The sequence below is a fragment of the Canis lupus genome, chromosome 5 (genome assembly GCF_011100685.1).
Source record: "Canis lupus familiaris isolate Mischka breed German Shepherd chromosome 5, alternate assembly UU_Cfam_GSD_1.0, whole genome shotgun sequence".
Classification (NCBI taxonomy): Eukaryota; Metazoa; Chordata; class Mammalia; order Carnivora; family Canidae; genus Canis; species Canis lupus.
Window position 1 is genome coordinate 31,817,863 of NC_049226.1, and position 24,155 is coordinate 31,842,017.

Genomic DNA, 24,155 nt, shown 5'->3' on the forward strand with positions numbered 1-24,155 from the left:
AGTCAAATCACCAGGGGCCAAGCCCTAACTTTGTCTCTTAGGAACTGTAGGATCGGGCAATCCATTCATCTATTTAGAGCTCAGTCCTCCCATCTGAAAAATGGGACACAAAGCAGACCGACTCTACAGGGTCATCTTAAGGATGACATGCATGTGGAGTGCGGGCACCGGCAGTGGGAAAGGTTGGGGGGCGCCTCTCTGAATAAAATCTAAAGTTCATCACATTTTGAAAGGTTGGTTTGGAAGGACAAAGTGGATCAATGAAATCGGTAGATACTACACATTTATATAAGGCAGTCTTCAGGGCAGGGTGGGGAGAGGAGTAATCCAAATATATTTTATTTTTTAAAGATTTATTTATTTATTTATTCATGAGAAACACACACACACACACACACACACACACACACAGAGGCAGAGACACAGGCAGAGAGAAGCAGGCTCCATGCAAGGAGCCCAATGTGGGACTTGATTCCGGGTCTCCAGGATCACACCCCGGGCTGCAGGCGGCACTAAACTGCTGCGCCACTGGGGCTGCCCCCAACTATATTTTAAAATGAGCTCAGGGAGCCTGGGTGGCTCAGTGGGTTGAGCGTCTGACTTTGGCTCAGGTCATGATCTCAGGGTCATGAGATGGAGCCCCACAACCAGCTCTGTGCTCAGCGGGGAGTCGGCTTGAAGGTCTCTCTCCTTCTCCCTCTGCCTCCCACCCCCCCCCCTGCTCTCATGCTCTCTTCCTCTAAAATAAATAAATAAGTCTGGGGGAGAGGGGAAGAGCTTTCCCATCCCAAGCCCCAAATTACTTGTCCATACCACTCAGCGTGCTCCCACCTACAGGGAATGCTGTATTCTATCATTTTCTTGCTCACACTTTGTCTCCTTGGCCAGATTCTAAACTGCTCAAGTAAACAGTGTCGCCAAACTATCCATTACAATCCAGATCCTGGGTCGCTGCCCACAGGTCCCTGAAGACCTGGCAGTCAGAGCTGCCAAAATATAGGTGGCCAGCATGAGGGTGTGAAACCAAGAGCAAACATATCGTACCCTCGCTCAGAGCGGTGGTTTGGCTGCAGGTTGGACAATGTCTATGGTTTCGGCTGCTAGTGACTCAACCCTAAGGAGCTGTGGGCAAACAGCTCACATTTTCAAATGGGTGGAAGTGTTTTCCCAAGGACAGGAGGAAAACAGGAGGTTTGCAGATTGGGTGAGGCGCAGGCAGGGCAAGGATACAACTCAACCTCCGAAATCTTTACAACACAGAGTGTCACTGTGGGCCCTTCCCTGCAGGTCAGAGCATCAAAGGGAAGAGGCAGCATCTTTCTTCCACAGTCTTAATACAAAATGCTACTCAGAATGCTGAACACACACCCCCGATAGATAGGCAGGGTACTGGACGGGATGGAAATGATCAGATAGATGCCATAAGCTTGACCAACTGGATTGCAGCTAAACACCAACAGAATAGAAGCCAGGGAGATTCTGGCCATGGGGGAGACCTTCCAGAAGGTGAGGTGATTGGGTGGAGCTGAAGCCCACTTGGCCCCCAAATCCTCCATGTCCTGTTAGGAAGAGCCAGATGGGGGTGGGTCTCCCTCCCTCCACATCATCTCATTCCTCCCTCTCTCCTTCGTCTGGGACCATGGGCAGGGTTGGGGGCAGAGGTGAGAGTCACGATGTGGAACGTTCAAGAAACCAAGACAAGATGGAAGCGGTCTTAGATCTCCATCTGGGTGGTTGTGAGGGTGCACACCTATATAAAAATTCACTGAGGGGCACCCGGGTGGCTCAATCGATTAAGCACCTGCCTTCCCTCAGGTCATGATCCCGGGGTCCTGAGAGAGACCTCCCACAGCAGGCTCCCTGCTCGGCAGGGAGTCTGCTTCTCGATCACCCTCTGCCCCCTGCTTGTGCTTACTCGCTCTCTCTCCCCATGAAATAAATCTTTTAAAATATGAAAGTTTCCCAAGATCTAAAAAAATAATAATGGAGCCGCATGCTTAGGATCCGTGCATTTTACTTGTATGATCTACACCTCTGTTAAAACCCAAACCAAACCACCACCAGCAACAAGCTCCCTCTGTTTGCTATCCTTTATTGAAGGGCCTCACACCCTCATGAGACCCCAGACAAACCAGAATCCAGGTAGGTCCCCCAGATACAGCAGGAGGCCTGGGAGGAGAAGGTAATGACTTGCGATGCCGCCAGCCTCACCTCTGAGAAACAGAAGCCCACCACAGACAGACAGACAGACAGGGGCCTGGAAGAGCACTCTCCTCACCCTAAGTCCTCTCCCTTGTGCCCCACTTTAAAAGAAAGTCAAACACTGGCTACGCAGCCCCCCACCCCACCCCTAGCAGCATTTGTGGGGCCCCCCACCCCCACAAGGGGCGCCCCCAAGGCAGCTCCCATCCTCTTCCTTCACTTTGGTTTGCTCCTGGCAACTCCGTGCGCGCTTCCTTCCTGCAGCCTCCGGCCCAGCTTCTCCCACGCCGTCCAGCACCTACTCGGACCTTCTCGCCCACCTGTGGCCTTCCCGACCCGGGCTCCTGGGGCAGCGGTGCCCGGCAGCTGCTCTGCCCCCGACTCAGCGCCCCCGACTCCCGGCGGGCTCGGGCTCACACAGCCGCCCCGCTCTCCTTGAGGTCAGGGGCCGAGCGCTGGCGCCTCATGCGCGGGGGAGTGGTGTACGGGGGGTAGCGGGGCCCTGGGGGCCGCTGCGCTGGGTACGGCTGGGGCTGCTGCGGGTAATAGTTGTGCTTTTTGGGCTGGAAGTGCTGGGGTTCGGGCTGCGCGGCCCCACCCCCCCGGGACCGGCCGCCTCCGTCCAGGGAGTTCCTGCGGGGCCGGTGGGACCTCCGCGGACTCGGGGGCCGGCGCGCCGGGGCAGCTGGAGGGGGCGCGACCTCCTCAGGGGGCGGGGGCGCCGCGGGGGCCTCCCCAGCCGCCGCCCCCGGCCACGACTCCCGGTGCTGGGGGTTGCTCTTGAACGGGAAGCGCAGCTTGCAGTCGTGAGGGGGCACAAAGCGGGCGGGGGGCCTGCGCAGCCCCCCGCCCCGGCCCCCCGCGCCCTGCAGCCCCTGCAGCCGCAACTGCTCCTGCTTGAGCCAGCGCAGACGGCCCCGGCGGAAGGCTGGGTCCTCCTCCATGAGCCGCGACACCCGCTCCCAGCTGGACAGGGGCGGCGACTGGGGCCGCACTGGGGCCGGGGGCGCGCGCTCGCTGGGGGCTTCCTCCTCTGCTGCCACATCCGACCCGGACGATGCAGCCCAGGCGGCCTCTGCAGCCTCTTCGTTGTCATCCTCATGATCCTGCGGGGGAGAGGGCGAGAGGGCGAGAGGGCGAGAGAGCAGGGCCGTGAGCAGAGCCAAGCGCTGAGGGGCAGGGCAAGGGGGCGCTGGGGCGTCTGAGCTGGATCCTGGTTGCTCCCTCCTGGCCCTGTGGTCTGCGGCCTGGCCTGGGGTCGTCACTGTGTCCAGGCTGCTCAGGCCAAAACACGGTACCTCTGGCACTGGGCGGGCGGAAGAATCAAGCGTTAACCGTGGAAGTGAGTAGCAGAGCCCCGCAGATAGCAGGCTCTCGGTAAACCGTCATGAGTAAGCACCGTGCCCCGGGCATGGAACAGTAAGTGCGAAGGCAAGACAAACACCTGCCATCATTTAAAGGCAGATTCACGGCCGACAGGTGAATGAGAAAAATACATAGTCCGGTACAGTACTGTGTCTCTATGAAAAGTTAAATTTGAGTGCATACTTATATTCTTTAACATGTTATTTACACCCCACAGAAGATCTGTACTGTATGACATGATGTGCATTATGGAAACATGTACATCCGGGTGAAAGGCAGAGCAGAGCAGGGGATGGGAGCCAGGGTGAAGGTGGCTGCCCTGAAGGCAAAGGGAGTGTCCACTACAGGAAACACCTGGAGGAAGAAGGGGGAGAAGCCTGGAGGCAGCAGGTGCCCCCAAGATCCAGGACCAACAAGGAAGCCAGGGCAGGATAAGGTAGGCTGTCAGGAACCTAGGCCCGGTCGTGGATGTGGCTCATCCACCAGGGAAGGGGCGGGGAATAGGCGGATGGGGGACAGACGGAACACAACACGACACAGCAGGAAGTGTCTGCTGCAGGGAACCGCGGTGGCCAGCGCACTGCCTGGCACACAGGAGGCGCTTGGATGTCTCCTTGTTCAGTGAATCCCTGCAAGCCAGAATTGGGCGGTCACAGGCCCCTCAAGGGCTGCTGTCACAGGGTGAGATGATGGGACGCAGTAGGGGTGCTCCACATGCCAGCTCTGGCAGGCAGCAGTCCCCACAGGACGGGGGGTCCTGGGGTGCACATGAAACCATGTCGAGTAGCCATTTAAGAACTGTGTGTTTCCCATGGGGCTTCTCAGGCTCTGCGGACCTTGAAACACCTGGGTACTCCTTACAAATCCTTACAAATGCAGATTGGTCCCAAGATGCAGAGACTGAGCAGGTGTAGGGTGCAGGTCAGAGATGCTGGGGACAGCGCCCTGGGGACCACCTGGCCAGGACTCAGCTCACACCCAGAAAGGAAGCAGGAAGCGGGGGAGGTCTTTGTGGGGAGGGGCCGAAGGAGGGAGGGGGATGAGGGAGCGGGCTGCAGCCCTCCTCACCTGGGTCAGCGGGATGACCCTCTCCATGCGCAGCATGCGGTCCCTGAGGGCCTGCAGCTCGCGGTCCTTGCTGCTGTTCTGCAGTTTCACCTCCTGCAGAATCCCTGTCAGCTTGTCAATGTGCGCCCGCAGGTCCTCCACCTCCGCCCCGCGGGCACCCTCCTCGCCGCCGCCTCCACTGCTGCCACCTTCCTCCTCGCCCACCGTGTCCCAGACATCCCGGGCCACGGCCCTCCAGGCGTCCCCAGGGCCCTCGGGCTTGCCGTAGGTGCGACACAGCTCTCGCATCTTGAGCGCAGCCAGGGCCTCGATCTCGGCACGGCCGTGGCGGAAGTCGGCCAGGGCCACCTCGTAGCAGATCTCCTTGACCGCCTGCATCTTCAAGTCAGCCATGGTGGCCCAGCGGGGGTCCTTGCCCTGCAGCCGCCGCCGCTGGGGGATCTGGTACACGCGCCGTGGGGCCCGGCGCTTGCCACTGCTGGGCAGGCCGCAGCGCTTGACGATGGTCTGCACCGTGGTCGGGGGCAGCTGCTCCCTCAAGGAGGAGATGAGGCGCCAGCTCTCCTCGCAGGAGCGCTTGTCTGAGTCATCCCCGCTGTCAGAGTCTGCATACTGGGGCCAGAGTGGGGGAGTGGTAAGGACATCCCGGAGCACCGGGGCCTCACTACCCCAGAGCTGCTGCCATCCACACAAGGGGAACCAACGGGTCTGTCACAACCACGCAGAGGATTCCTGGGTGCCAGGAGGCCACATAGCGGCTGGCAGAGCATGATCCACCAGCAGGAGCCACCACACTATGGGGTCTATGCAGCCCGCACCCAGATCAGTGCTCAGGACTGGATTACACATTCACAAGCAAATCCGCTTAAGAAACGATTGTAGGCAAATAATAGCACAGGTGGTACTCGGATTTGGTAAAAATCAGGGAGGTTGGATCCAGGAAGCCCTACTCAAGTGGGAGGGACTCCTGCACCCAGTTCGCTCCCCGTCACATTCCTGATGCATCTCCTCCTAAATGCCACAGCCACCCCTCAAGCCCATACCTGCTCCGCACACTGGCTCAGACAGCACGGAATCAAAGCAGTCGGGTTGAGCACTGCCAGCCCATCTCCCACCTCTACAGGCCCCGCGCCCCTCTGGTCCACATCACGCCCCTCTGCACACCCCCCCCACCTGTCCCCTTGTGTGTAACCCCCATGCCCTTCCCCCTAGTCCAGTCCCTCTGTGCCTGAGCCCCGTGGGCCCCCCAGTCCCTCTGCACCCATGCCCCCTGGGCTCCCCCCCAGTCCCCACCCCCCACCCCCGTGCCTGCACACCCCCCCCCAATGCCCTGCCCCACCCTCACCAGTCGCTGCTGCTCCAGCAGAAGGTCAGCCTCCTCCTTTTCCTTCCGGTACTGATTCTCCAGGTCCTGCAGCCTGGGGGTGGGACAAGAGGGAAGAGCTGCTTGGGGCTCTGGAGCCACTGTAGTGGGGAGGCCAACAACAGTGGCTGGGGGACAGTCGAGAGAGCACCCACACCCCTACCTCTTCTCCATCTCCAGCTTGATGTCAATGCCTTGCTGCTCCAACAGTTCCTTCTGGGCAAAGTTCCAGTCGACGGGCTCGGAGGGTGGGCCAGGGGGTGGGGGCACCCCTCGCTCCCGCTCTAGCCGTGCCTGCTCGGGGTGATTGAAGCGGAACACGTGGTTCTTGCCCATCACAATCCTGTTCCCTGGAAAACCAAGCAGAGAAAGGTGGGCTCACTCCCCCAGAGCAGCAAGCCCACCCCATGCCCAAGGGTATGGGGCCCTGCCTACAAGCTCAGGACCCTAGCACCATCTCTCTCACGACCCAAAGTCTGAGGGCAGGGTCCCCTGCTGATTCTTTTCCTGCTAGTCACAGGGAATCGGGAAGTGTGGCCCCCTCCTCCTGCTTCCCCAGGGCCGCAGGAGACACTGAGAGCTGAGTCCCTCCCTCCTGCACATCCCCATACTGTCTCCTGCTTATTTCTGGGTCCTGCCCTGGGGACTCCCCTGGCTAGGCCTGCCCGGGGCCCTTCCTCTACCTGACTTCAGCACCAAGGGCTCGGTCACCAGTCTCCCATTGACATAGGTCTCAGCGCCTTCACAGGGCTCCAGGGTGACCACCACTGTGCAGAGGAAGAGGAAAAAGGGGACCATTAGACCCTTGAGGGGGATTATGGTCACAGACACCCATCTTGCAGTACCCCTGCAACACATGCATGCACCCCGAGGCCCACCCCCAGTACCTGTCAGGGGTGCCACGGCCCCTCTGGTGGCAGGCAGCACAGAAAAGGAAGAGCAGAAGGAGGATTAGAGCCCCAGCTACAATTCCAGAAGCCTTTGCAGGAGCTCCCTGGTGCCCACCCCCGCTCCTCCCCAGCATGGGCTCAGGAAAGCAGTAACTCTAAGAGGACTGGGTCTTTCGTGTCCAGCAGTCAGCAGGCCGTCGCTTCTGCCTTCCAGACGTGCACTCCTTCCTTTCCAGAGAATGCTTTTCCTGGCCCAGCCTGGCTCCTGCCACAGGCTCCCAGCCCACTGATGTCTGATGCACCCTGCAGACTGCCACCTGACTGCCCTGCTTGAGCCACAGCCAGCAGAGCGCCGTGTTCACTAAACAAGACAAAGCCAACTCGACTCAAAACATCTATCAGGGTGCTCCTCGGTCCTCTGCTGCTCGTTGGGACCAGGGCATAAGCAGCTTCCCACCCTCAGGGAGCGGCACCCCACTGTCATGGAGGGACCGTGGTCAGCGCCTTAGCTGAGGGGCGCTGGACAAGCTGGCTGGCCTCCATGGGTTCTACAAACTGGGATGAGTAAGTCCCTCCTTACAGAATGCTTGAAAGGCTCAAATGAGGTGCTGTGTGAAGCTATTTAGACCACAAGGAATAAAGCAAGCAGGATGAGCGGTGGCGTAAGGCCAACGGGCCTGGGTGCTGTGTGAGACCAAGGCAAGCACAGAACCCCGCTGCGGGCGGAGAAGGAGGGCGCCGGGTAGTGGTAACCCCTGAGCACAAGCTCCAAGGCAGACTCAAACCCCTCACTTCATCACTGCGGATGCTGGGCAAGGGGAAAAAGACGGCACAGCAGAGGGTGGGGGGGGGCTTGTGGGGGGTACCCAGCTTGCCCCCATCTTTCCTACCAGGCCCCCAAATGCCTTCACTGGCTCCGCAAGTACTTTGCACCCTCCTGTGTGCCAGGTGCTGCTTTAGGTCCTGGAAATACCCTGGAGATAAACCCCAAAGCCCAGCTCCCAGAGCTCACTGCCAGCTGCTTAGACGGGCAGCAAATCAGTCAGATGATCGGGCAGTGGAGGGACAGGCGTTAGGGAGGGAAGGGGGCCTGGCGAGCAGAGGACTGTGCTCCCGCTGGGCTGGGCTGGCGTGGCCTTTCCCATGTCCAGGCATCCAAAGCCACCTGTGGGGGGAGCAGCACTCAGAGCCCGCCCCCCCCAGCTGGCCATGGGGCCACTGGGTCCCCCTCGTCAGCGCCCAGCTGCGTGGTCTTGGGCCAACGCCCTAAGTGCCGGGAGCCTCGGGTCCCTCACCAGTGGCAGCCCGAGCCGGCAGGGCAGAAATGAGGATCCACCACGGCCCTCTCGGCAATATGCTGCTGAGTCCCCAGTCCGAGGTAAGAACCTGCTGCAGGGGCTAAGCCTTCACGGCCCCTCCCTCTAAGGTGCACAGTCGGGCTGCTCTCACTGCTGAGTAGGTGTGGTGTGCCTGCCTGTCATCTCTCCCGAGGCTGGGCTCCCCTGCGACCCTGGATGCTTCTGGTTGTCACCTAGCACGTGGCTTGGGTGACCTCGGAACAGGAACTCGGCTGGAGCCCACTGAGCTGACCTCATAGCTCGCAGCCTGCGATGCCAGAAGCATCTGCTGCCTCTGGGGACCTGAATGACCCCAGAACCAGCGCCTCCATCTCCTGACCCTGAACTACTCCAGAACCAGCACCTTCACCCCCTGACACTGAGCCACCCCAGAACCAGCACATTCACCTCCTGACCCTGAGCTACCCCAGAACCAGTGTGTTCACCCCCTGACCTTGAACCACCCCAGAACCAGGGCATTCACCTCCTGACCCTAAGCCACTCCAAAACCAGCGCATTCGCCCCCTGACCTTGAACCACCCCAGAACCAGCGCATTTACCTCCTGACCCTGAGCCACCCCAGAACCAGCACATTCACCCCGACTCTGAGCCACCCCAGAACCAGCACATTTACCCCCTGACCCTGAACCACCCCAGAACCAGGGCCTTCACCCCCTCACCCTGAGCTACCCCAGAACCAGCGCCTTCACCCCCTCACTCTGAACCACACTGAAGCCAAATGGGCGGGCCTCCAACCTGAGCTGTAAGCCACACAACAGAGCCTTTCCTATCTTTAAAACGTGCTGACCACAGGTGCCCCATGTCCCTGTGTCCCCTGCAGACCCCTGAAGCACATGCATGGGCTTAGCTGAGGCAGCGCTCCCGTGTACCACCTCCAGCTTCCCTGCCCTCCATGTTTCCCATGGCTCCATGCAACTTGGGCCTGAGTAAACCCAAATCATTCCATTTTTTTAGAAGAATGACAGAGGTGAAGCTTGGGGTGGCTGACTCGGCATGCTCTGACAGCCTCTCAGGGGGCTGGCCCCTGCACCCGCCCACTGTGCTGCCTGCTGTCGCTTAGCATTTGGGACTCCAGACCTGGCAGGGCCCCTGGAGGCCTGCTCCACTTGGCCTCATTCCGACAGCCTCTTCCTGGACAAAGGGTCACCCACCTACACTTCCTCCAGGGAGCCCCCATCACAAGCCCCAGAACTAGGCACTTGCTGAGGATGCTCAGGGATGAAGGCCCCAGAAGGGATCCGCTCCCATGTCAATCTCAAGAAACACCTGTGTTGAACCACCGCAAAGCTTGTGTTACACACGTGTTGACTCTGGGTCAGAGACTTTCCAAACAAGTGAATCTGAGAAAAACAAAAACTGACTCGCGGGATTCTCCATCTAGGCGTGATGAACGTAAAGCACAAAACAAATACTGAATATACCGTCTTTGTGACCAAAACTATACCTCTCTAGCCCTAAAAGCCTGTGGACTTGTCAAAATAATGGAAAAAACTATTCAAAAAGATCTCAAGTTGATTAGAGAAGAGATGGGAACGTTTAGATAAGAATGCTTCAGGGACGTCTGGGTGGTTCTGTGGTTGAGTGTCTGCCTTTGGCTCAGGTCATGACCCTGGGGTCCCAGGATGGAGTCCCACATCGGGCTCCCCACAGGGAGCCTGCTTCTCCCTCTGCCTGTGTCTCTGCCTCTCTCTGTGTGTCTCTCAGGAATAAATAAATAACAATTAAAAAAAAAAAAAAAGGATGCTTCAGGCCTATCTCCCTGGTCAGTCTGTTTGCCACAAAGCAGTCACAGGGTTTCTTGGAAAACAAACCAGGGCCTGCCACGGTCTCTGCTCCCACTGTCCTACCCTCCTGAGGAGGCCAGAACCCGTGTTCGGATGCCCTCCCAGGTCCTCCCTGCCTCACAGCTCTCAGCCCAGCCAGGCTGGTTTCTTGTTCGTATGCCTAGTGCCTCAACCTTCCAGCCTTTGCACCTGCTGTCCCCTCCATACCCACATGGCACCCACCTTCTCTTCCTTTAGGCTTTCTTTTTCTTTTGAGTGAGTGAGAGCACGAGCAGGGAAGAGAAGGAGAAGTAGGCTCCCCCAGACTATGATCTGAGCCAAAGGCAGATGCTTCTGAGACCCAAAGGTGTCCCAGAACGTCTTTATTATCTGAAAGAACAGGCAGTGCTGGGGATCCCTGGGTGGCTCAGCGGTTTAGCGCCTGCCTTTGGCACAGAGCGTGATCCTGGAGTCCCAGGATCAAGTCCCACATTGGGCTCCCTGCATGGAGCCTGCTTCTCCCTCTGACTGTGTCTCTGCCTCTCTCTCTGTGTGTGTGTCTCTCATGAATAAATAAATAAAATCTTTAAAAAAAAAAAAAAAAAAGAACGGGCAGTGCTCCCTTGAGTCTTACCTCCCAAATCCCCACCTCCTCCCAAGAGCTGGGGACCAACTAATCTACCTTCTATCTTCACAGATTTGCCTATTCTAGACACTCCGTATAAATGGAGTCATAAGCTATGTAGTCCTTTGGGATGGGCCTCTTTCAGCATGTTTTCAGGGCTCCTCCATCCCGGAGTGTGTATCAGTGCCTCGTTCTTTTTATTGACAGATAAAATTTCATTGTAAACTACATAAAAAATAAATAATTAAATTTAAAGAACAACTGAACCAAGATACAATGATGACCTTAAAACAATACCCTGGGGATGGATGCCTGGGGGGCTCAGTTAGTTAAGCATCCGACTCTTGATTTTGGCTCAGGTCATGACCTCAGGGGGCCCATGTCGGGCTCCACTCTCCAGTGCACAGTCTGCTTGAGACCCCCTCCCTCAGCCCCTCTGCCCCCCACCTGTGTGGGTGCATACGTGCTCAAAAAATAATTATGCTAAAACACCCCAGAAAACAAAAACCACCTTGAACCACCCCAGTATCATTTTGTTGACAGACTATTCCCTTCACACTTAAGTCCTGTGATTCCTAAAAGCTTCTGCCTCTACGGCCCAATCAGGGCTGAAAATCTATGAGAGTTTTGGAACCAGAGGGATACACAGGCCAGAAGCCACTGCAGTCATAGCGGGATGGACAGAAGCAGGTTTCTCAGACATAAATTCAAATATCCCACTGAAACAAATACAGCTTTTCATAAAAAGTAACTGGGGTGCTCTCTTACACTAAAAAAAAAAACAAAACAAGTTAGGGGCAGGATGTCCTCCTCACTGAATCTTCCCCCACGTGTGCCACAGGGCTGCGTCGGCCTCAGGGACCTGCACTCCCCCACCACAGCAGACTGCATCTCCAGGGCAGGTGGAGACAGCCAGAGCTCGACCCAAGCTCAAAGGCCCTCGGAAGGCAGAGGCCCGTCCCCTCCTGCACTGCGCTCCCAGTGTGGGGACCCAATCCCGCGTCTCTATCCAGTGTGGGAGGAACTGCATGCCGTGGCCACTCTGTTCTCACCCCTCAAGCCTTACCTTCTCCATCCGGCTGAGGGATACTCCGGAACAGACAGTGTTGCTCCCGAATGAACTGCCCGGTCAGCTTGATGTCCACATCGACCTGGCCAACCCTGGAGAAGCAACGGTCGACATTTTCTGAGCATGCACCAGGCCTTTTATGAAGCCACTAACGAACACAGGATCACTCAACTCCGTAGGCCCAGCACAGTTATTCTCATTTCACGGATTAGGTAGGTCAAGGAATCTGCCCCAGGTCACACAGCCTGGCAGTGGTGGAGCTGGGATCTGATCCCGGACCTGCCGGATTCCAAAGCCCGGTGCCCCCACTCACGGTTAAACAACGGAAATGTGGGGAGCCTGGGGTGGGATGGGCACTCTGCAGCACGGGCCTCCCCTGTCCCCAGGGATGACCACCCTGAGGACTCACTCCTTACCCAGGATCACCACCAAGGACAGCTGTACATGCTTATGGTGGCACCCCTTTGGCTCCGGGAGGTGACCTCAGGGGCCCCGCGCACCAGGGGTTCATTGGCATTAGCCGGCAAAGCCACCTGCCATATGGGCACTCCTGAATGTGAAGCTGGGCTTCATGCCTCCAAGGGACACCCAGGCAACGCCATGGTGACTAAGAATGTGGCAGTTTTAGTTTCCCACACGTTATTTTGCACACATAAATCGGGGCGCTATCCCTACAAGCCAGGCTGGTTCCCGGCGGCATGTCATCCATCCCATTGCTGGGCAGAGGGCATAGCCGCTGAGCAGCTGGGCTCATGGCTTGTCAGGAAGCCCGGAGGGCGAGCCGGGCTGGGTGGGCAGCTGTCCTGAGCTCTGGAGTGTGTCCAGGAAGGTCATCAGAAAAGGGAGGCATCGCTGTGGCCACTTGTCTGCAGCCACACCCAAGGGGAGAGGCTGCCCCCCACCCCCAGCCACTGAGTAAACACTACCTGGTGATGCCATCCTTGATATGATAGAGCAGGCATTCGGACATCAGGGGGTCTTCATTCAGGTTCACCAGGTGGGGAGTCTGATGGTGGAGGGCAGAGATCAGGGGCGTTGCGGGAGGTGGGGGGAGCTATGCCCCCACCTCGGGGAGCTCTCCCACCCCCACTTATACAGCACCCCGGGACAGCCTGGCCCACTCTCCGCACACACAGGGGTCTCCAGACCCACTCCCCTTCCCCCCCCACGGCCCCAAGTCACCCACCCACCCAAGTCCCTGACAGTGACCCCAGGATCCCCTGCCATCGTCTCTGCTTTCCCGGACCCCTCCGTCCCACCTCATCTTTCCCTTCAGCACGCCTCTTGCTGCCTGTGGAGAGTGCAAGCGGGCGCTAGGTGCGGGGACCCGCACCTCCCACCTCTTTCCAGAGGGACTTTCTCAGGAACACAGGTGACATTAATAATTAAGAAACAGTGTCAACTTGATGCAAAAGCAACTGAAACCAATGGCCTCATTGCCCACAGCAGGCTCCCCACTCTTCCCCGGCCACTGCAGCCCCAGGCCTCCTTCACCCGGGGCCTCCCTAGCTGAACCCATCCCATCAGGGTGCTGCTCTGCACCCAAAACCCAGCTCAGGGCCCTCCCCAGAAGCACCTTTCCTGACTGCACTCCCTCTGCCCACATGCCCACCCTCTGCAGGCAGGGAAACTTGGGCAGCCCGGAGAGCTGGCCTCGTCCCTCAACAACTCCTCATGGCCCTGAGCCCAAGCCCAGAAAACCTCCCTTCCTTCCGCCCACTGCCCCCTTTTGGCCTGCCTCCTGCCCACCCACCCCACTGCCCAGGCGGGCCCTCCACTCAGACCTCTCCGCCTGGCACCCTGTGGCCACCCAACTTGAGCCTGCCCATGTTGGTACCCTCGGGCCTCCAGGGTAGGGCCTTCGGGTCAGGGCCTCCTGGTCAGAGCCACCAGGTCAGGGCCACCAGGTCAGGGCCCCCACCTGTGTGTCCGAGCCCCGTCCAACAGCCCCCTCCCCCTTCTGTGCTCCTGCCCTGTGGACTGCAGAGCGTCCGCTCCAGAAGGTGGCCTCTTGCACCCCTGACCACCCTCATGAGCTGCTCCTAGGTGCCCCGGCCTGGAACAGCCTCTCCCCACCCCCAAAATTGTTCACTTCCTGTCCCTCAAGGTCTGTCTCAAATGCCACTTCCTCCACGAAGCTTCCCCGAGCCTTCAAGCGAACACGAAATGCCCTGCCCACCTTCTATGAGGATTTACCGCGGCCTTTCCGTGTACAAGGCCCCAGGGCCCATGGACGAGCCCCGGTCATATGCTGCTGTCCCCGCAGTGGGGAAACCAGAGGCAACCTGGCTGTGGAACCCACGACAAGCGGGGGACGGATGTCCCACGGTGGTTTCTGGCCTCTTCACGCCCTCTGTTCGCTGTCCCTTCGTCCCCAGGGAGCTGAGCCACCACAGCAGGGACGCGCTCACGTGAAAGAGTGGAGACCGGAGCTCAGCGGCAGGAGGACAGCATGGTGGCCCATCCTTGAGGACGAGGACGCGGACAGTAGAGGAAGAGTCAGGACGGGAGGGCACAGGGTGGCAGGGAAACAGCCAGGGTCCGGGCCCACGGCACTCCGGGAGCGCCCTGAACAGTGAGCCCACAGCAATGTCCGTGGTGGGTACAACGGATACAACGTGTGCCCCCGTGTCTGCCCCAAGCCAGGCACCCAACAATCATGGCCGCCACCCTCCCCTAGTCCCGAGGGGTGCTCTCAGCTTCCTGGCTGCAGCATCAGGCCTGCTCTGGGAACGGCAAACCCAGATGGGTTCTGGAAGCAGAACGTGATCTGTCCCTCAGGAGAGGGAACATGATTTAAGGCAGTGCTTCCCGGTCTTCATTCAGCCTTGAAGCCCTTTGTGCGGATGAAACTGAACCTGGAAGCCTCCCCGTCACGCAGATGAGCAGGGCGATGCTGGGGGTGGCACTGGGGGGCGGGAGACCCCGGGAGGGAGGCACTGAGCCAGGCTGGAAACCAGTGATTTCAGAAGGCCGTGGGCCCAGTGGTGGGAGTCCTGGGCCAGGGCGGGGGCTTTCCCTCAGGTTCTCTCTCAGAGACCAGTTGGCTTCTCCCTAGGACCCAGTCCCCGCCAGGGTGCTCCCAGGCTGGAGCCATCCCCACCACCCTTGAGGCCCAGCTCTCTTCTCCCCCCTCAACCCGCACGCCGTTTCCCATGAGAAGGCATGCAGCCTCGCCACCCCAAGCACAAACCTCCTTCACCAGTAAGACCAGCAAGACCAACAAGAGGCAACAGGATGAAGAGGGTAAAGGAATGGGAGCTCTGCAGCTGTGCTCCGGGAGCATAAGTAGCGCTGTTAAAATCTTTGGGGGGCGCTTTAGCAAAATACATCAAAAGTTCACGTCTCCCATTTGACCCTAAATCTCCACCTCTGAGCATTTGTTCCCCAGATGATAAACCTCTAAAGCCATGGACCAGAACACGAACGCGAAACCACCTGAGCGCCCGTCAGCAGGAGGCTGGTTAAACGCAATCTCATACCTACTCGAACATTCTGACGCCATAGAACAGACGGAACCCTGATAGTGTCACCTGGAGAAGCAGGTAGAGAACCACCACTGGTCCAGAGACAGCCCTGCACACACGTGGACAAGTGTGTGTGGCACACACCAGACACACCTGTGTGGGCTCAGACCAGCCTTTGATGAACACGTCAGGGACACGTGCAGGCCCCTGGGAGAGGAAGATCCTTCCTCCAAACTGACCTCTCATGCCATGGGCATGTTCCTCTTATGGGAACAATTCAAAACCAACCCAAACCAAACCCTGTCTACTGGTCCCTGGCCTTAGGAGGCAGCATCCTTCCCCGGGGCAGCATGAAACACCCCCGGGAAGGAAACATCCACCTCCTCATGGGTACCCAGCACCCCTGTGTGGCCACAGACCTTGCAGAAAGCCATCCCTGCCCACCACTCCCCCCACTATCCCAGATGCAGACGACAGAGAGACCCCAAAGCCCTGAGTGCCCAGCGCCAGACCATGCCCCCGGGCCCCTCACCATGCCCTCTCCCTCCCTGGCCGTGCCCCAACCCAGGCAGGGCAAACCTCTCCTCCCCTGGGATCCCCATCCGATGACACCTACATGCTCCATTTCCCAGATGGCCCTGACCTAGAAGATGAGGAGGAACCTCCTTCCAGTAACCTGGCACCTCTTCCAGGCAGCCCTGCCGGCTCTGAGCACAGTGCACCCGACGGGGCCCAATCCTGCAGCCTTCATGCTGTGGACCAGACAGGCGGGGCTGGCTCCCAGCACGACTGGACACCCCGCTCTGCTCCCATGGACCCCAGGACGCCCTCCAGCCACACGCACTGCCATGAATGTGATGGTGGCCTACAGCCCACGTCCTCTGAGCAGCCTGGCCCCGCGCCACCGGTGGGGACCAAGGGCTCCCCTGAGCAGGTGTCACACGTACGGGGCACAAAATTCTACAACACAGACGGCACAAAGGGAGCACGTGGCCGCCCCAACCTGCCCCCAACCCCGCCCTCCTCCCCCACTCCCAGGGTGACCACCCAAACCCATTTCTTGTGAATCCAGAGACGAGTGCCACATGAACTCACACTCACACACATGCATGCACGTGTGGGTTCATGTTCATTAACACGTGGACTACAAACAGCCCGTGAACACCCACCCTGGGGAGCAGGGACCTGGCACCCATCTGCAGCCCCTAGAGCCCCTGCCATAGGCTGACTGTCGAATGGAGGCCAGACAACACGCAGGAGGTGACTCGTGCGGAACAAACGCACAGGTCAGAGTGGGGCTCATCCCATGCCCCCCTAACCCTCTGCCTTGACCCTTTCAGGCTCTCCCAGGCCTCAGCAGACCCTCACTCACCTTCTTCGGAGAGAAGACGCCCACAGTTCCCCCGTCCTCCCGGACAGCCACCCCCATCTCAGCCAGCAGCGCTTCTCTGGAGGTGGAGAGACGAGGGGTCTCAGGGGCCCCATGGGCTCTTCCCCTGTAGGGCCCTAATGCCCTCCAGTCCCCCACCAGGGCCCCGCCGTCAGCCCTCCCCTCACACCTCTCCATCCTCAGCGCTTCCGTCTTGCGCAGCTTCTCCTCCCACGTCTCGTTCAGCTCGGCTATGATCTTCTCTGTCTCCTAGGCGCACAGGACAGGTAGGGGGCTTGGGGCGGCCCAGACCCCGGGGGCTATGCTGCTCCTGCCACCTTTCCTTTGTCCTCAACTCTGGCCTTGTAGAACCCAACGCCCGGCAGCCCCCCACCTCCCTCCCCTTGCCCGCTCCGGCTGCCCACCTGCAGCCTCTCCATGGCCTCCTCAGGCCCAATCTGGGGCTCGGCACTGGGGGAGAACGATGGCTCCAGCTCCCCATTGTGTGCGGGGGGATGTGAAGGGGACACTGGGGCTGGGGGGGATGACGTGGCTGGCAGGGCACCTCCGGGACTCCCCTCGTCCACCTTCAGGCCTGCCGGGGAGAATGGGATCAAGGAGGCTAAGGGAAGGTGGAACTCTGAACGAGAGGCGGAGGAAGGGTGGCAGGGGGACCAGCCTATAAGGACTCCGGAGACATCTGGTCTACCCTCCCTTAGTAGGGAACTTGTTAAGGCCTACTGTGGCCTTAACAAGTGGGCACCCAGTCTCCGCTGGTTCCCCTCCAGACACGGAGAGTTCATTAGTGAGCACAAGAGCCAATTCCTTCCACCACGAGGTGACTTGCACTATCAGAAAGTGCTCAGTTGTGGCGTGCCCCATTCTGCCCCACATGACACCTATGCCTGTTTCTAGACCTGCCTCCTGGGATAAGAGAGGTTCTACTACTCTCCCGTTTGCAAGTCCACCCTCCAGATGCCAGAGGGAAACACTGTGTCTCCGTTACCCTGCTCCTCCGGAGAATGGACTCTCTTAGTCTCCCCACTGCACCCCTTGGCCCCGACTGTCCGCAGTGGGAAGAACCCTGGGGCCAGAGGCAAAACCCGTGGGTTACACAGCCTCTAACTAGGACGTCACCTGGCATTCGTGAGGCTGAGTGTTACGTGGTAGAAACCACCCATCCTTCTGCTGACTGGCGTTGAGCCTATGGCCAGCTGAGCCTGACGGTCCACGAAAGCGTCTGTGGAGGCAGGTGCCCCATGCTCATCCTATGTGAGTGGCTGCTGGAGCTATATGCGCAGGGCTTGCCCTCTCTCCCCACTCCCTCACTTCAGCAGCCTTCAAGGCTCTCAAGTCCTCGCTCCCCTGGATAATCGGTCCCCCCAGCTCTCTGGTGGCTGGAGGCGAGCGACAGCCCCCCTGCATGCCCGCGCCACTGAGCGTATGAAGAGCTCCGTGGGCGATGGGCCCTTTCCAGCCTCAAGACTGGGCGAGGGCAACTGAGGGCCGAGGCGGGAAAGGGCAGCCCTCCCTCAGAGCCCTACCTCCCAGAGCCGAGGCTGACAGCCCCTGTGCCAGCAGCAATTCTCGCAACCGGGCCACCTCCTCCTGCAGCTCTCGGATCAGCCGGGCGTTGGGGTCCTCGTTGATGATGGCATTACATCGGATCTGTTTGGTGCGGTCGGCGTACCTGGGTGGAGACGGGGAGGGGGTCGGGGTGGGTGTGGCCCAGGCACCCCCGCGTCTGTGGCCCATCTCACTCCATCCCCCAGACTGTCCACACACCAGGTCCGGCTAAGGCTCAGCCTGTCTCACGGCCAGGGTGGCGAGCTACCAGCCTGTGAGCTCCTGGGTGCCCCCCTCCACTGTCCGCTCCTGCGGGAGCCCCACCTGAGGGTGCTCAGAGTCTCCTCATAGTTGATGTCTGCGGGGCTCAGAGCTGCAATCATGGCTGTGCGTGAGTTCCCACCTGCAAGATGAGAGGGGAAGACTTCAGGCATGCTAGGCCTTGAGAAAAGTCAGACTGGGTCTCGGGGTTGGGGATGCCCCCAGAACTCCAACAGGATCACCACCTGAGATGGGGTGAAACTACGAGTTGTGGAACTACCCACAGACTCTGGTGGTCAGAGGTGGGGAGTGGTGAGGTCAGGGACACCTGAAACGTCTTGGGGACAGTCAGACACAAGGAGGAGGAGGAGGATGCAGCCAGCGGGAGCATGGGGTCAGAAAGGGCTGGCCTCAGCATCAGGACATCTTCCAAGAATGCCCCCCCAGAGTCAGGGGATGACAGGGAAGATTGAGGTTCTAGGGGCGGCAACGGGGCTCATCAGACCTATCAAAGGGGTTGGGGGGAGGGCAGAAGGATCCCTAAAGAGAGAGCGGAGCTCCTCACCCAAATTCTCCTTGAGCAGCCAGGTGAGTACAGAGTCCCTGTAAGGGATAAAATCCGACTTCCGCTTCTTTGATTGCTGGGGACGGAACGGGGAAGGGGTCAGGACACCGCTCCTCTGCCCCCTGTCCCAGAACCGCTTCTCTTCCCAGCCCCAGGTCTTACCAGATCTGCCAGGGCCGAGATCACCTTTCCAAGAGTTGTCAAGGATTTATTGATATTGGCACCTTCCTGGAAACAGACGAGGAACATAGGGAACGGGGACCCTCCCCACCTCCAATTTGCCTCCCCACACACAGAGCCCAGCAGTGCCCTCAGCCCCCACCCCCTGAGCCCCCTCACCTTCAGGCGCATACCCCGGGCCCCCGAGGAGTCAGCCCGCTCACTGCCAGCCAGGTCTACCAAGCTGATCTTACTGACCTGGGGTCAGGAGAGGGCAGGGGTTACAGGACGTGAGGGGGAACGGGGAGGGGGACAACAGGGGGACACTCAGCAGGGGAACGGGGCAGGTTATGAGGGATGAAGAACCCACCTTCTCTGAGTCCAGCCCAGTGAGCTGGTCATGGCAGCGCTGCGTGAAGACGATGGTAAAGACGGCATGTGAACGGCTGCTGGTCTCATTCATGTTGGTGGCAGCCACGGTCCTGGGGGAAGGGAGTGGTCACTGGATCCGGCCTCTCCCCTGCCCGGCCCTGGCTCCCTGTCCCTGCACTCCAGCCACCAGCCTCACCGAGCCTTATTTCCACAGTCCATGAGGTCAGCAATGTCTGCATAGGAGGTCACAGCCAACTTAGACAGGTCCTGCACGTAGGGGCCCAGGATGGGGTGCTCCCGGACTCGCAGAGAGCCCCGGCTCTTGGGGTTCAGGAGGTCTCGAACTCGCTCACAGTAGATCTCCATGTAGCTCACCTGAGCGGGAAAAACAAGGAAGAAGCAACAAATGTACCAGACATACCAAAAGCAACTGACCCTCAACTCCAAGGATGTGACACGGGGGGCAGCGCCTAGTGGACACTCGACGCCTCAGGCACGGTGCTGAGCACTTCCCACATGCAGGCTCGCTGAGCCAAAAGCCCAGGGAAGGGGGCCGCTCAGTCTCATTTCAGGGGTGAACAGACAGACCCAGAAGTGGAAAGACGAGCTCATTTCCCCAAAGCCTCTATTGACCACGGGCGAGCACACCCAAGGCTGCCTGACTCCTGAGACGGCCCGGCCGTGGCCCTGTCACTGCTGCCCCCACCCCACCTGGGGGCCACCGTGCCCTCCCCAAGCCCCACCAAGACCCACGCTCACCTCCACAGAATAAGAGAGCTGAGCACTCTCATTCTTATTAACACGAGAGAAGAGATCTTCACAGAGCTGCAAGTAGACAGAGAAGCAGCTGTTCACAACACACCTGCCAGGCCCTGGCCCCAGTGGCTCTGTCTCCCCCCAGCCCCGACCACAGCCCTGAGGGAGCAGATGTTCCCATTTTACAGAAGGGACGACCACCTCAGAGAGGTTCACACTGGCCTGGGGTCACCAACCAATATCTGGTGAGCCAGGAAGCATCCCAACATCAGAGCCCGTGGGCCAGGCCATCATGCCGCATGGTCAGGGAGAATTACAGTCAACTTCCGGTTACCCACACCCAGCTTTCCCTACAGGTGACACCCTCACTACAATACACACATCTGCAGGAGAACCACACTCACACGCTAGCATGAGACCAGATAAGACAGCAGTCAGAAGAAGAACCAGGGTTCAAACCCAGGGTTCTCTGACAAGGCTTTGGCTCTTCTCACGATGCTTTGCTGCTTCTGGGAGGCGCAAAGACCCCTCCCCGCGGGACCCTGGGGGTCCTTGTAGTGGCCCACCCCATTCCCCCACCACGGCAGCCTGAGAAACCCAGGTCTCCGGTCCACAATCCTCAGGCCTGTTCTCCCCAGAGGCAGCTGAGGATGCGCTGCCCGGCCACCTTGCCAAGTCCCAGGCATGTACCTGGGGCACGATGCCCTGCTGCCCTGGCTCCTGCCGCCCCATCATGGTGTAAGACTTCCCAGCCCCGGTCTGCCCATAGGCGAAGATGCACACATTGTAGCCCTCGAAGGCGTGGAGCAACATCTCCTCCCCGATGTCCCGGTATACCTGCTGCTGAGAGGCAAACTGAGGGTCCTCGGCCTAGGGCAGCAGGGGTGGAGAGACACGGCAGGAGCCCTACATCACTCACTCCGTCCTCAGGGTCTAGGTCCTGAGGGCCTTGACCCCATTGCTGCTGATCACCTAGAGATCTATGGGACCCCAGCCAACCCAGTTCACAGTCCTATGCAGTCTCCTGCCAGACCCAATTATCCCCTGGGACTCCTCCCCACCCTGGTCCTGGCCCTCCCATCCCAGTCCCAACCCATCCCTTGGAGGTCCTATTTCCATCAGTGCCCCCTCCCCAGGACCTGAACCCCTGTCCCTCACCGCTCAGCTCTCCCCTCACCCCAGCAACCTCACCGAAGTGTGCGACCAGTATGAGTAGTCAAAGGTGAAGCTTTTGGGAGCATCCTTGCTCTGTTTGGGATTGATGATGGCTGACAGGACAGGAGAAGGAAAGACAGGATGGCCAAGGTCAGGCACTCGCCCACGCTGCAGGAATCCAGGCAGCCCACTCCCCACCTCTGTCTTAAACATCTGACCCCTTTAATGTTCCCCACCCCCCTCCAGCCACTATGGCTAATTTTGGCTTCCCAGGACCCGCCCCCCTCCAGCAGGCTGCCTCCCTGATTGGGCAATGGAGGGCTCCAGGCCAACATTCCCCCTCCCAGGGACTGGGAACACGGAAAGGCCAGCCTGCCCCCACCCCGCCCCCACCCTTTGGACTAGCACCTGCTCACACCCAGCGCAGCCCTCCTCCCGGTGCAGCCCTCCTCCCGGTTCGGCCCAGCCAGCCAGGCCAGCCAGGCTAGTGTGGTGGGCCCGGCTGCCCCGCCTGTGCCCGGCCAGGCCCCTGGGACTCACTCACAGGTGGTGCTGCCCTGCATGCTGACCACACACTTGGCATCCTGGCTGGTCTCACGGGCGTTGAAGGGCCGAACCCTCACTGCCACTTTCACTGAGGCGCCAGCCATGGTTCCCGATCCTCTCACCCTCCTCAGCTGGAGGACAGAGAGAGAAGAGGTGGTCAGAGACCCTGGGGCGACCCAGATGCCGCCTCCCATCTTCCCCCAGGAACTAGCATCGCCACTCCCTTCCCCGGCTAGCCAGCCCCTCAAGGACCCTGCTCCTGGTCCTCTGGCCTTCCTCCCAAAAGTCATTGTCCGCAAGCCCTCCCAACGGTGTTCCTGCCTCTTTCCCCAGCTGTATCCCAGCTCTCAGGGACCTGCACCATCCTCGCAGAGTTACCTGGTGTCCTGGCCCCACACCGGGGGGGCTGTATCAGCTCTGGCTGCCACTGGCCCTCGGAGGGGGAGCCCCATCCTACCCTTGGGGCCTGGCCACACCAGCTGGGGCTGTGGGGGAAACCCTGGTTGTAGGGGAAGAGTGGTTAGGAGGCACCTGTGGCTCCAGAGGTAGGTCGGGGGTTCCACGGCCGGAGGGCAGGGGCAGAGGGTCACATTAGGAAAGGTAAGGACAGCGGTCCCTCCCGAGTGGCCAAATGCAATGTGAACCCAAGGACAGGGACCGTGATATTTTTATTCCCCGTCACTCCAAATGTACTGGACGTCCAGATACACAAGAGAGAGAGAGAGGCTGGACAGAGGGCAGCTCAGAGAGGGGGACGCAAAGGCAGAGACACTGAAGGTGGCAGCAAGAGGGGGCAGACGAGTGGCAGAAAATCACAGACACCAAGAAAAGGAAACAACAAGACAGGACGCGATATCGAGGTCACGCAACCCAGCAAATAATGGAAGGAGAAGAGAGGGAGCTGCAGAAGATGGCAAACACAGAAACATCAGGCAGGGAGGGCAGCTTTGGGGCCACAGCACTAAGTGGGGCCTGGGAGAGATAAGAGAGAAACCCCCTCATAAAACCTGCCCTAGAATTCCCCCACAGGGCCAGCCAAGAAGTAGGAACTAGCTCCCACCCAGAGCCCACAACCTCCACACAGAGAGTTACTGCCAGTGGGCAAAGTCCAAGGGCTGGGGATACAACCCCGGATGGGGATCCAGGGACGCGGGCCGGCCAGTGTTCCCCAAACTCCTCGCCCAGGCCCCAGCCCCAGCACTTCCTTCTCAGAATCCAGGACAATGAGCAGAGGAGGGTGGGGTCATCCTGTATCCATCATACCAACCCCCAGGGCTCCTCTGCTGGGGGATCCCTGAGAAATACCTGTGTCCCTACTGTGGGACCAGGAAGTACTGGGGGCTCCCAGAAAGGAAGCAGGCAGGTTCCAGCCCCAGCCTGGGGCCAGCGCTATGGCGTCCAGCGCCCTGGGGAAGGTGCCAGGCTGGAGCCCAGGAATGTGGGTGCCCCAGTGCTCACACCCTGGAAGAAGAGGCTGAGCAGCCCACGCCCATGGGCAGGAGAAGGGTGGAGGTTGGCGAGGGCAGACGGGGATGCGGGGCACTGGCTGCGGCCCCCCAGGCCCAAACCCCCTTCCTGCAGGTCTTGCCGGGGCCTCACCTCTGCAGCCTTCCTGGGCAGGGCACGGGGAGGGGGGACGGGGCTGGTGTATCCCAGGACAGGAAGGGAGGAGCTCACATCACAGAGGCCGTGCCAGGAAGCACAGCCCTGACCCCCCAGACCCCGGCCGGGGCAGGGACGACGACGGGGACTGGGCAGGGGACAGGGAGGCAGAGGGCCGGCCCCGGGGGGCACCTGCCGCAGCTCGCCCCGCAGGGCCCGGGTCCCGTCCTGTGCGGGCGGCCATGCCGACCCGGTGCTCCCCCTCGGCCCGCCGCCCGACGGCCGCCCCGGGCCTGGCACCTCCGTGCGCCTCCGCGGGACAAACAGCACATGACCCCGGCTCCAGCGGCCGCCCGGGACCCCGGCTCCCCGCCCCCAGCCCCGCACATTCCTCGGCGGGCGTCCCTTCCCCCTCCCGGCCCCCCCCCGCAGCGCTCACCTCGTCGCAGCGGGGCTCCCCGAGCGACTCGGCGGAGGGTACCGGGGCGACCTTCCCGGGGAAAGGGGTCGGGGGAGGCCGCGAGACGGCGGCCGCAGATCCGGAGCGGGCTCGGGGCTGCCCCCGCCCCTCGCCGGGTCCCGGGGCGGAGGGCGGCGGACTCGCGCCCCGGGGGCGGCAGCAGCAGCGGCGGCG

At 60.1% G+C, this 24,155-nt stretch overlaps 1 protein-coding gene across 5 annotated transcripts; it reads right to left on the reverse strand.

The window, feature by feature from the left end:
* Nucleotides 1–1,997: 1,997 nt before the first annotated feature.
* KIF1C (kinesin family member 1C) lies at nt 1,998–24,137 on the reverse strand. 5 transcript variants are annotated; one of them, XM_038536510.1, is made up of 23 exons: nt 23,961–24,137; nt 22,298–22,404; nt 21,918–22,050; nt 21,410–21,486; nt 20,909–21,088; nt 20,222–20,287; nt 19,659–19,837; nt 19,461–19,572; nt 19,271–19,348; nt 19,094–19,159; nt 18,932–19,007; nt 18,430–18,508; nt 18,084–18,229; nt 16,965–17,134; nt 16,730–16,809; nt 16,543–16,618; nt 12,630–12,709; nt 11,701–11,795; nt 6,682–6,765; nt 6,162–6,348; nt 5,981–6,053; nt 4,636–5,247; nt 1,998–3,308 (listed from the first exon to the last, which is right to left on the reverse strand). In XM_038536510.1, the coding sequence occupies exons 3-23, from the start codon at nt 22,021–22,023 to the stop codon at nt 2,616–2,618; spliced, it is 3,315 nt and encodes a 1,104-aa protein (XP_038392438.1). In that variant the 5' UTR covers nt 22,024–22,050; nt 22,298–22,404; nt 23,961–24,137; the 3' UTR covers nt 1,998–2,615. The 5 variants fall into 5 exon arrangements, with proteins under 5 accessions (XP_038392438.1, XP_038392436.1, XP_038392440.1 ...); XM_038536508.1 differs by having other exon boundaries at nt 22,298–22,418; XM_038536512.1 differs by having other exon boundaries at nt 21,914–22,050; nt 22,298–22,418.
* Nucleotides 24,138–24,155: the final 18 nt, after the last annotated feature.

Coding starts and splice junctions, on each gene's coding strand:
- KIF1C (XM_038536511.1), bottom strand. CDS start 22,023: ATGGCTGGCGCCTCAGTGAAAGTGGCAGTGAGGGTTCGGCCCTTCAAC. Junction 21,487..21,917: donor CATGCAGGGCAGCACCACCT/GTGAGTGAGTCC, acceptor CTGTCCTGTCAG/CCATCATCAATCCCAAACAG. Junction 16,810..16,964: donor AGGCCATGGAGAGGCTGCAG/GTGGGCAGCCGG, acceptor CTGTGCGCCTAG/GAGACAGAGAAGATCATAGC.